General features: G+C 43.7%; 1 protein-coding gene across 1 annotated transcript in view; it reads left to right on the forward strand.

Moving 5' to 3' along the window:
• Positions 1–13084, forward strand: part of LOC310770736 (laminin subunit alpha-5-like) — a gene marked incomplete at both ends in the record, with an annotated part of 130019 nt that overhangs the window by 31470 nt on the left and 85465 nt on the right. Inside the window, one exon of the mRNA XM_083663454.1 lies at positions 8868–9091. Coding sequence (XP_083519580.1) covers positions 8868–9091 — 224 coding nt within the window. The remainder of the gene's footprint in view (positions 1–8867; positions 9092–13084) is intronic.

Consider the following 13084-nt stretch of genomic DNA (forward strand, 5'->3'; position numbering starts at 1 on the left):
CAGCACAAGATGCTTTTTCTGCCCCTTTCATTGATTTTTCATTCGCCTTAGAAAGCAAACATATATTAGACACAAAGTAGCCTAAAGACCAAGCAGTGTGAACTTAATAATAAAATACGGTGCCAGGAAGAAAATGTTTATCTTTCAACATTTGAAGTACACTCAAGTATATAAAGTAAAGTATTTTAGGTATTAAAATACATAACATAAAGTATATTCATAAAAATCAGCCTTCATTACCAGCTGCAACAGCGATGGCTGGTATTGTTTTCACCTTGTGAGTCTCTGTGTGTGTTAAGTTAAGTTCAATAATAATAATACAAATGTGGTCCTAGACACACCTATTGTCGTGGCTGTTTTGAGTACTTTGCCAGGTGTTTATGTCTGTCTGTGGACAGATCCTTTTTAGCGTGATAGCATCAAAACTGTGCAAGCTGCAGTCACGAAACTTTACAGGAGTGTAGTTTGAAAATGGCCGTGATCCGAGCAAGGGGGCTGGCCCCCACCCAACATTGGCCCTGGACCACATTCATTATTGTGATCCCATCACAAGATGGTTTCTAGTTGTTCCCTTAAAAAAAATATATATATAAAAAATATTTACATATAAGTCCCAATCATTTGATACTACTAAGATTTTTGCCCTCAATAAAAATGTGGGTATGCAAACAAAAGAGTGGGAAAGTAAGTTCAGCTGGTTTTTCCCTGCAGACAACAAAACGTGAGGAATCAATAAAGTTCTTCACGCAAGTCATCTCCCTCCTGGACTTCAGTCATTCAATATAATTTGTGTACATATGCAATACACAATACATAGAAAAAGATGAAACAATCCATAATATACAGTATACAGTCAAGTGTATCATACAGTCCCTCCATTTAGGCCCTTCAGTCGATACAGTATTATAGACCCACAACTCAGAGAAAACTTCTGGTAAGACATAGACCATACATCATGCAATAGTATGAAATATAACACAGTCTTCACATAATACTTAGGGGAGGCCATAAAAAAACATGTTCTCCATCTGCAATCCATAAAGCCCAGAGAAAATACGGGATCCTTAAACCAGCAGACCCAGGGGATATAAAGAAAGTCCATTTGGTTGTCATACGGCAATGAACAAATAATGAGCTCCAAAATAATGAATTCTAAAGAGATACGGATTCCTTCTGATGTGAATCGACCATCTAAATTTCAATCAATTTATTCATTTATTCATGGGTTTGGATGGCTGTTTTGTTTTCAAACCATTGAATCAACGTGGGAGATTACAGAACTGAGGAAACTTGTTTTGCAGTGTGCAGTTTCCTAAAGTGCCTCCTTTCTTACTTGTATGGAGCTCAGAGAGTTGGTGGAAATAAACAGACGCTTTCCAGTCCTTTATCAGAATAACCTAGTGAATCAACCGGCTGTATTCTCAAAAGGAGCTTTTGCAATGCTTCTTGACTATTGAGAACGGTTAAGCCTAAATATTAATGATGAGTACTGTGTTTGGATTTTATTGCACAGCATTTTCTTAGGCTGTAAAAGCACATTTAATGATGTGCCGGAATCTATAAATTTAACATTTTGCCGCAACTTCCAGTAGATGACAACCATGGGAATTATCATAGGTCCAGTTTATGTCCAAAACCAGTACACATGTATCACTATATAGTGACATTGCATGATCTGAATTCTCACATTCAGATCATGTTGGCCCTCACTAAACAGCAAATACTGCAAGTGGTCCTCATAAGTAGCCGTAGGACAGGATGATGATTTGCTGTTAATTCCCATTACCTCCTCTTATCTTTCTTCCATTCACTTATCCGTTGAGATTTGGTTTCATGATATTATTAATGCGACACAGTTACAGTATCATATCTTTTGGCCTCTAGGGGTAATTTAGCTGTTTCGCAGCTCGTAGACCAGGAGGGGCTCTCACCTAACTACTTCAGAAGTCAAACATTTGAGCCGGCGATGATTAGGATCATTGGTTTGTGCGTGTGTGTATTTTGTATTTGTTTGTGTTGTGTCTGTACTGTATCCGTTTGTGCCCCTCAGAGCCCAGTGAGAAAGTGTATTTTCAGAGTGCACGCCTCAGGCTCTGGGTTTTCTCCTCACACACCACCGGCATAGCGCATGCAGCACAGGAATGGCAGAGTAGCCTGAAACAGAATCCATCTGCTCCTTGCTGCACACTCTGCTAACATATTCACAGCCGGGGGCTGCCAATTACAACCATATCAAGATATCATAAGTCCCAGCACAGCACAGCGCATGGCCAGGCCAGGTGCCTGCATGCTCTCACCAGGCTCAGCTCAGCTCTGCAGCTACAGCCAGCCAAGTCAACTCACGGAGAAGATTGATGCGATTAAGTCTGAACTTCTATTAAGGGTGGAGCTATCAGCGCCAAACATAACTATATTTCCATTTGTTGCAATAAATGGTTAAACCTACGATGAGAGTGTTCCTGAATGATCTAATTTATATTAATACTGTGACAGTGATACTATTCAATTTCGTGCAAGAGCAGCACGTGTGTTCTTCAGTATAGGCTAACTCCAGACTTGGACTCAGGTAATAGAGACTCGACTCTGCCTCTCCTCTCCTTCGGTGACTCTGACTTGGACTCAGGCTCAAACACCGGGCACTCCAGACTCCACTTGCACTCAAGATATAGTGACTTGACTACAACACACCCCGCGGGAGTTGAGACCTTGTTCCTCTGTGTGCCTCACCTGTTACACCCAGGAGCAAAGTGAGGAGAATGTATAAATAGCCCAGAAGGAGCAGCTGGACTCCACGGCCTGAACTTCCACCTGAGGGAGACTGGTGCCGTCCTAGACTAATATTATCTTTCTTTTTTCTCTTTCTCTCTCTCTCTCTGCCTCCCTCTCTCTCTTTCTGTAACCTTCTGTTTATGCCCACGGTAACTCTAGGGGCGTCATGGGTACCAGGGGAGTGTGAAATTAGCTTGGCCAGTCCACAGCCCGGCCTAGCGGCAGACTCCAGCAAGTTCCTATGGAACTCACCATCACTTCCTCCTCCGCGGTCCAACAGCTTGGCCCGGGTTCAGCAGAAAGTTTGACTGCAGGGAGTGATGGAGGGGGTGGATGGGTCAGACTGGCGTGTTAGGACTAGAGCAAGAAACAGCAGCACACGCACCGCACAACATGGCAGCGTAATCGCAGTGTGGATATAAATATATAAATCAATAAATTACTTCACAACAATACTGGGTTGTGGGTAGCTCACCTGGTAGCACGCATACCATGAAGACTCGGCCCTTCGCACGGCCGACCCGGGTTCGAGTCATCCCCTCTCTCTCTCTCTCCCCACCTTTCCTGTCTGCCTACTGTCCTATATAAAAAATAAGTAAAGGTGAAATGCCAAAAAAATAATCTAAAAAAATAAATAAAGTTGGTTTATAATGATATTGTCATTATAATAATAATAAATTCATAATTTCATAGTTTATAGTAGGGCGGAAAAAAAATAAATAAATGCAAATTTGTCTTCAAAACAAAGCTTTTTATTCAAGCTATTCAAGCCAAATTTAACGTAGGCTTTTCACCACAATGATAATATATAACATTGATGACATTTCTGCCAAAATGTCACTTAACAGCCCTTTTGCACCACCCTCGATGTTTAGAAAAGGTTTGGGCTAGGCTTTTATCACTGCAGACATTATTTTGTCAATTAGGCTAATTGAAATTGCGATATTGTGTTGTGTGAACTAGGGCTGTCACTTTTCATTCGAAATTCGAATGCAACTTTGAATGTGGGGGAGGGGTTCGTGTTCGATATGTAAATTGACTGTTCGATTTTTTTTTTTTTTTATGAACCAAAATTAACCAACTGCTGCTTGCTGGTAATGTTAATCCCATGTCAGAAAAAGTCTCCAGATTTGTCGCGTTAGTCTCTTCTGAGAAAGATTGTCTCCAGGGTCTGAAAAGTTGTCTCGAGTTGGATTCAGCCAAGTTTGTGAGGCAGTGTTGTGACTGTGAGCGTCCAAGCTAAAGGGGGAATTATGCTCACCCTGCCGTGAAGGGCGCGTGGGTGGAGCGCAGGGCCGATCCTGGCCATTTGGGTGCCCTAAGCGTAATTGTTCTGTGGTGCCCCCCCCCCCCCCCCTGTAAAACTTTCAATAACTGTCAAACGAAAGACTGCAAAATCATTAATTATGAACGATACTAGTGTATCTCACATTTCATTACATGTGGGAAACAAACAATTGTTAGAATTACTGTACATGTCAGCAAACAAGTGATTGTTAAACTGTACATGCAAGCAGGGGCGGACTGGGATCATAATTCAGGCTGGGCATTAGATACCAAGCAGGCCAGGCCGATACAGGCCGACGTGCGTGCCGGCGTCCGAAGGGCGGCGGCGAAAAATTTGGGCTGTTTGAAGCCCAATTTGGGCCGTTTGAAGCCAGATTTGGGCTGTTTGAAGCCAGATTTGGACCGTCTGAAGCCCGATTTGGGCCAGTTGAAGCCAGATTTGGGCCAGTTGAAGCCAGATTTGGGCCGGTTGAAGCCAGATTTGGGCCGCTTGAAGCCCAATTTGGGCCGAGTCCAATTTTACAATGAGATGCACCCTGAATAAAGTAATAAAACCACTAGTAAACCAGTAGGCGGCGCCTGGCCTGCTGTTCAGTGAGTGGCCTGACTGAGGGCACCAAAAAAAAAAAAAAATTTTTTTTTTTTTTTTTTTTGGTGCCCTCAGTCACGTGATGCCCTACGCAGTCTGCGTACTCTGCGTAATGGGTTGGAGCGGGCCTGGTGGAGCGAGGGGCGGGCGCGTCAAATGACGTAAATTTGTTGGGCGTGGTTATTCGCTAGCTCCTTCGGGCACTTGCGCGGTGCGACATTTTTTTCCTCACAGCGCGAGCAGCGCACGGCTTCTCTCCAAACATGTCCGCTTTCGAGCCACTGAGCCCTGAACACTGAGCTGTGTTTTCGCCACATTTCTTGACCCATGTGGTAGGCTATAAACTTAGATTTGCAACTGTTCGTTTTTAGTCATTTCACCAAGTAAATGTGTTGTGTTGAGAGCATTATTGAGAGAGATTAAAAGCAGCACAGAGTAGTAGGCTATCAGGGCTGAGAAGTAAAAACGGCTTTCAGTAAAAACAAGTTTGGTGAGTCCTTCATGTGCTGATGTGCGGTCGTTTGAGAGTGAAAGCGCACTCAGTACTGCACAGCGTTTCATTGCGACTTTTCACGGGCTGTTCTCACCATTGTACAATACATGCTGATCACTTTCTGAGTATAATGGCATCACCCCCAGCGCGAGGTCTACACGGTGACTCACGGAGACTCGCGGGGCCCCACCCCCACGGAGCTTTGCTCGAGTACAAGAGCACCTTAACACGTCGGGCTGATGCCCGGTGGCCTGGACTGAAAAAAAAAAAAAAAATTAATTAATTAACCAAAAAACTTCGAATATATTCGAACGAATTTCGGGCAATTAAAGTTCGTTCGAACTTTATTTTGGGAAAAAGTGACAGCCCTGGTGTGAACCTTGTTACCTCCTGTATAGGTAGTCCTATGAGGGGGCAACACGGTAGGTTAGTGGTTAAAGAGATCCTCCCTCAAGCTGCATTAAAGCCGCCCTGTTGGTAGGAATCCGCCCGACTGAAGTTTCACATCACAGTATTTTGGAACAATACAGTATATTGTGTGCCAGTGTGCTGTACTGTGTACACCACACAGCACTGTGTACACCACACAGCACTGTGTACACCACACAGCACTGTGTACACCACACAGCACTGTGTACACCACACAGCACTGTGTGTACACCACACAGCACTGTGTACACCACACAGCACTGTGTACACCACACAGCACTGTGTACACCACACAGCACTGTGTGTACACCACACAGCACTGTGTACACCACACAGCACTGTGTACACCACACAGCACTGTGTACACCACACAGCACTGTGTGTACACCACACAGCACTGCACTGACTAAGCTGCCTGACTGTGCATAATGAGTATGACCTCGTTTTGTAGCACTGGAATACTAAATATGAATTGTATTACTGATGCTCCCTTAGAATAGAGTGCAGAGACGAGGCTGAACAACTCTCATATAAGTCATGTTTAATGCAGACAACAACATGTAGTTTGATCAGTGATGTTCCCTCTGTGATGTGCAATGCCAACAAAACCAACAGAGAGAGGCATCCTGTTCCCCCTCATCTTTCTCCTCCTCTCTTTAGTCACTCCTCATGGTTCTCCTCCCTCCTTTTCTCCTCTCTCTCTCTCTCTCTCTCTCTCTCTCTCTCTGTCTGCATTAGTCACAACAAATGGCTGTTGGAGTGTAGATTATCCATGGTGTCTCAGCAAGGCGGGCGTGGAGGGGGAGGGCAGGGGAGAGGGAGGAGGAGGCTCACCTGTGGAGAATTGGCATCAAAAGGAGGCCACGGCCGAATGGTATTGATCGGTACACATTATAATCCCTATCATCAGAGGGCCATGCTGATTGGCCAGCAGTGATCCGTTTGGCTTTTAGGGGCCCTTTACACGAGGACAGTTTCTGAAAGAAACGACACAATAGCGTTTCCTTCACACCTTTTCCTTCACACCTTCTCCCTGTTTACATGAGCGCTGTTGAATTTTTAAAACGCCGTAATGTACATGCCAGGTCGCTAGGTGGCAGTGTGATCACCTTATTCTTTGCCCATACAAGGACGTTCTGCATGACGTAATTTTGTAATCGTCTTTCCTGTTTTAAACACGGAAGTAGAGTATGCCTACCGCAGTCATTTAGACTTGCCAAAAAGCTTTTTTTAAGCAAAAAAAAACCCAAACTGTTTTAAAGTTTTAATATTTGTCGGGTGAGAATGTAACATATATGTGACCAGTTTATCAGAATAACGCCTATTGGAAATCTTTAACGAGCAGCGAGGACCGGGAGGCTCCCGGTCAGCGCAGCACAGTCAGACTGTGCTGTCGGACTAGCTATCTGTCAAACCTACTGTAGGCTACTGGCAGTGAGAAAACACTGTCGACGTGCTTTTGTAACTAACGTTAAATGCCGACCGGGTACAGCCATCGGCTCCTCGCAGCAGTAACATTATGAACATGTAACTGAAGTTGGCCGCAGTGTAGCTTAATTCTGAATGTTTCCCAATTTCATTCATACTGACGTTTTATTTTATTATGTATTATTCAAATTGCTCAGCTTGAATTCGAAATTTTTCACTTTGAATTTGAATTGCTCTTTTTGAATTCGAAATTTTTCATTTTGAAATTGAATTGCTCTATTTGAATTCAAATTGTTTCATTTTGAAATTGAATTGCTCTATTTGAATTTGAATTGCTCTATTTGAATTTGAATTTTTTCATTTTGAAATTGAATTGCTGTTTTTTATTTTTTTGTGTGAGTTGAAAAACTGAATCTGAATAGCATAATTTTAAACTGAATTTATTTGCTTTGAAATTATTCAGTTTCCACATTCCTATTTCAAAATTCAATTCAAAATTTTCAGAATCTTGTGTTCAAAAATTTCAACATGTGTGTGCGCCATCCGGGTCCTCAAGGAGGAAGAGGAGGAAGGAGGAAGAGCAATCGAGCGCTGATTGACCTAACTCCTTTTTGGCCGAGGCACCACACACCCACTCCCGCTAGAACTATTTGGTCTTGTTGTATTCAGGTTCGCTACAATCATAGAAGACCACTTTGAGTTGAACAAGGATGTTTATACAGTATATATCATTGAACAGTACATGACAGCGAATCTCGTGAACCCGGAACTGATCCTCCCCCGACCCCATGACATCATCAACAGGTCATGTCAGAGTGTGCAGGTATGACGAGTTTGTAACAATCCTGGGTTAAGTCATAAAGGGAGGCACAATCCAGTTCTTCTAGAAAGTGCCTGTCATGTCCTGCAAATTTGTAAGTGATGGGCTTAGCGAGTGTTGCTGGTGACTTGGAGTTACTGCAATCGGAACCCAGGAGATGCTTTTACAGATGGCCTGCAGAGGCGTAGGCAAAACCACCAGTGCCCAACAGCCCTCTGCTGTAAAATATATTTCTCTGGGATGGGGGATGGAGGAGACAGTTTGCATGGCTGATTGTAGTGTGCCTGCAAGGTCGTCTTCCACTTTGTTTTGGCTTGATAGAGCAACACACTGAAACGCAGAGTGTTGCCTCATCTGTGTAATCTGAGCAGCTAGGGCCGGTGCATGGTTTGAGATGGCCTTCACACAGTTTGAAACTCCAACAGGGAACTTAATGTATCAGATTGTAAAGGCCAATAATACATTTCTGATTCATTATTCAAAATTTGCACAGCCTGTAATATTTTGTCTTCTGGGATTTCAACATACAGACCTTCAGGGGTACAGTAAATGACAGCATTTAGCTTACACAATGCATCTCTCCCCAATAAATTAGCAGGTGAATTGGCTGAAATTAAAAATTCCTGTTGCAAACTGTGACTGTCTCCGACCACAACATTTGTAGCTTGGGATAGATTTTCTTTCATAACTACGCCTGACACCCCCACTGTGTTTACTGTGCCTGAGCCCTTGATACATGCATTTTATTTTTCTCTAATTGTTGACAAAGTAGCACCTGAGTCAACAAGCATAGCAATACGTTTTCCAGCTATTTGTACTGTTAACATTGGGTCTTGTTTTGGGTTTTCTGACAGCTTGACTTTAAGAAATTGTTGCACACATGTTTTTTCTATTCCTCCGTGGCACCCCTAGTGCTCAATCGGTTGTTGCATCGGCGGCGGGTAATTATCTTGAGCCCAGAGAGTCCTAGGCTGGTCTTATCCTGCGCCCAGGATTGGCCATTCTGTTGATAACCAGGCTGACTTTGTGTCTGCTGGTTACCCTGGGTCCAGGATTGGCTATTCTGTTGATAACCAGGCTGACTTTGTGTCTGCTGGTTACCCTGGGTCCAGGATTGGCTATTCTGTTGATAACCAGGCTGACTTTGTGTCTGCTGGTTACCCTGGGTCCAGGATTGGCTATTCTGTTGATAACCAGGCTGACTTTGTGTCTGCTGGTTACCCTGGGTCCAGGATTGGCTATTCTGTTGATAACCAGGCTGACTTTGTGTCTGCTGGTTATTCCGTTTTTTCTTATTCCGACATCTATTGGCCCAGTGCCCGAGCTTACCACAAATATGACATTTGTCCGTGCTAGGTGAGCGTTTTTGATATGCACCCCCCGCTGTGTTTGTATTGGGGGAAAACCCAGGCTTATTGAGGTTTGGGTCTTGTGCCGGAATGTGATCAGCAGATATGAAGTGTTTAACCATTGTTTTGAGTAAATCATTAGGGTCAATTTGTATGTTTCCAGATTCTTGTTGCGCCATATTTAAAACACTTTGTTTGCTGGACCTGTCAAATACACCGTCTCTGCATAGATTTGACAGTGCAACTACTGTCTGAGCAAAATCTGCAGTGTGCCAATCTTTTGCAGACATTTTGTAGGCCGTTGCGACCTCGGGACGTAAACAATTCATGAGCGTTTGCACCGCCAACAAATTGTGTTCACTTCACACAAACACCTGCTGAAGTTTCCCTTCACTCACACAAACACCTGCTGATGTTTCCCTTCACTCACACAAACACCTGCTGATGTTTCCCAAGTCATTTGGAATCTCTGAAGGAACTGGAGTGTTTCTTCAGTTTTACCCTGGATACAGGAAGTGACTTTGCTAAAATCTCCTGTGTTCCTGGCTGATTTCTTGATAGCCTCTAGGGTTAGGGTTAGGGCCTCTAGGCATTTTTGCGTTATCCAATCATCTCGGGAATAATTTTCCCCGTCTGTTGTTGGGTTCCATGTCGCTGTTCCGACCTCCCCTCTCCCAGCCCCCATGCCTAAACCTAACCTCCCCCAGACCCTAACCCAAAACCTAACCTCTCCCACCCCCACGCCTAAACCTAACCTCCCCCAGACCCTAACCCAAAACCTAACCTCTCCCACCCCCACGCCTAAACCTAACCTCCCCCAGACCCTAACCCAAAACCTAACCTGTCCCACCCACCCCCCACGCCTAAACCTAAGGTCGGCATTGCTGGAAATGAGAAATGTGTCTGTACACTTCTCCACTCCAAATTGTAAGCCAATGCCAATAATTGTCTTACATCTGGAATTAAGCAGTTATGTAAGGGATAATGTATATTGAGGCGGTGATTACGTAAGGGATAATGTATATTGAGGTGGTGATTACGTAAGGGATAATGTATATTGAGGCGGTGATTACGTAAGGGATAATGTATATTGAGGCGGTGATTACTGGGAAATAATGACCGACAGGTGGATTAAGCCCGACGCGTAGCGGAGGGCTTAATCGTTCACCTGAAGGTCATTATTTCCCAGTAATCACCGCCTCAATATACATTATCCCTTACGTAATCACCGCCTCAATATACATTATCCCGCTTAGAACACGGCCTACAACTAAATCATTCAATAATCTGACAAAAATAATTATTCAAATATATTTTTTAATAGCGTTTTCAAGACAAAGCGGTTTCATTCGTAATTGGCACACAAGACACCACAGCTGCAACTGGTTGGCCTAATTAGTAGTGGCTTGCTGACAAAAGGCTCTTATCAACTGATTAATCCAGGTGTGGCAGAGCAGCGGTCGGTTGTCGAGAAATAATGACCGGTGAATATTGTTGATTGACCAATCAGAATCGAGTATTCAAGAGAGCCGTGTTCTAAACAGAGATATGGTTTGTGCTAGCCATTCATGAAAAGCACCAGGTCTGTTTAGAGGATTTGGACTGTCTCTGAGCATCTGTCTCGCCTCGTGGGGTGTCCAAGGTTTCAGAATGGGTGTCTCACCGACCATGATTTTGGGGGTAATAAAATGAGGATGGTCAGTTGTGTCAGTGAGAGACTCTCTGCTGGTGGTGGGGAGTTGTTCTTTATCAAGGGTTGGGTGTAACAATGATCTAGCCCATTCCTCTCGAGTCATGAGCTTGGACAAATCCTCACGGGAGAGTCTATGTCTCGGGTCTATTTTTGTTTGCCTTCGTTTATATTGTTATTCTATTCCATCAATATCTCTGATGTCAGGTTGTGAGGAGGATCGTGGCCGTGTGCCATAATCCTTGCCTGACCGGTGATGGCGAGAGAGACTGCTCTTACTGAATTCATCTGGGTCTATATCCAGTCTCTTTAAGATGCTATGTTTTGTTTTACTGTCCTTCGGTTTAGCACCTGCTTCAGTTGGGCTGTATTTTGGGCGCTGTTCTGCTGCTTCAGTGGAGGAGAGTGATTGGTTGGAGGGTTGGCCGCTCACTCCTCCTCCTCCTTGCTCATGGGCTCTGGCTGCCGCGCTATCATTTAAACAAATTGCTTCTGTGCATGCTATTAGCTCTAACATTTGGTCGTTATCATTTTCCTCCTCTGACTCTGAGGAAACACATTGTTTAGAATATAAACGCGCGCCAGTGGGCTCTGTGTCTGCAAACCTATCACAATTGATACCGCTGTTTCTCAGATGTCTAATGAAAGACCTCCAGGTGTGTCTTCAGTCCAAAGCCAGGATGAAGTCAACCTGGACTGTTTATGGAATGATTCTGTCTGTTCAAAGCCAGGCTCCAAATGAACTGTGGCCGTTCTGAACGCAACATTTCATTACAGGTATTCATCCAACTGTGTGACCTCCATTCTGCTGGAACTGTGAGAAGGAGATGGATCATAATCACCTGAAGAGCAAATCATGCGTTTCAAGAGAGAGAGTAGCCGTGTTTCCATATATGCATTTTTGTGTTCATTTTGAAGTATCGCATTACAAAGGTTTGCTAGAAATGGTGAAATTCTTGGGGGGGGGGGGGGATGTTTTGACGCTCGCTTCAGGTGGTTTTGGGAGATGGAAAGACCTTTCGAGTTACCTTAACTGTGTTGTGCACAGCTGGCAGCTTGTCCAGTCTGCTGTCATGCATTCTGCTGCCAGCTTGATTACATGATCACATGACTTGATTTAATCATTATTACTATGGCAAGTCATCCCCCCCACACACACACACACACACACACACACACACACACACACACACACACACACACACACACAACCTACTTATTCACTTAACAGCCGTTGATGGGAACACACCTGATTAGAATTTTAAGTTTGTCAACTTTTCAAATGTTTGCTTAGAATTTGGGCAAAACCAGCACAAAACAGAGTTAGTCTGGCAAGAGAGACTAGGCAAAACCTGAATGGAAACATGGCTAATGAGTAGACACAATTGTGTATTTGTGTTTTGCAGGGTTGGGGGATACACAGTTGTGAACATACCTTAACCTTATGCATACATACTAGGGGTGTCAAAAATAATCGATTATAAGATGCATCGCGATGTGGACGTGCACGATTCTGCATCGATTAACAAATATCAAAAATCGATTATTAAAAAAAAAAAAAAAAAAATAGAATGTAAGTACATGCAGTTGTTTTTATTATTTTAATTATGGATCATAATACAATGCAATTCCAAATGCACTTTTATTTTAAAAGTAGCCACACAGTGAGAAAAAAGAAAGTGAGAAAAAATAAATCATGTATTGCGGAAAAAGTGATGCATCGATTTAAGATGCATCGCGATGCATCGTTTAATCGAATCGAATCGAATCGTTTGACAGATGAATCGTAATCGAATCGAATCGTGAGGCCAGTGAAGATTCACAGCCCCTAATACATACAGTACATCACCTTCAGTTTCCCATATTCCACCCATGCACTAGCCTCCCTGTAGTGTCAGTGAAGTATGTATTTCTCCCTCTCTGTCTCGGTGTGATAGTAGATTGTGCTAGCGCTTGGCCTGCTGCCGTCACCTTATCTAAACCCACTGATGATGAGAGAGAGAGAGAGAGAGAGAGAGAGAGAGAGAGAGAGAGAGAGAGAGAGAGAGAGAGAGAGAGAGAGAGAGAGAGAGAGAGAGAGAGAGAGAGAGAGAGAGAGAGAGAGAGAGAGAGAGAGAGAGAGAGAGAGAGAGAGAGAGAGAGAGAGAGAGAGAGAGAATTGAATTTCATAAGTGAAGATGCAGGGAGTCAGTGAGGTCTGGGGAGAAGAGGCTAAGCTGAAGAGCACAAC

This window comes from Poromitra crassiceps (assembly GCF_964638095.1).
Source record: "Poromitra crassiceps genome assembly, contig: HAP1_SCAFFOLD_205, whole genome shotgun sequence".
In the NCBI taxonomy this organism is placed as follows: domain Eukaryota; kingdom Metazoa; phylum Chordata; class Actinopteri; order Beryciformes; family Melamphaidae; genus Poromitra; species Poromitra crassiceps.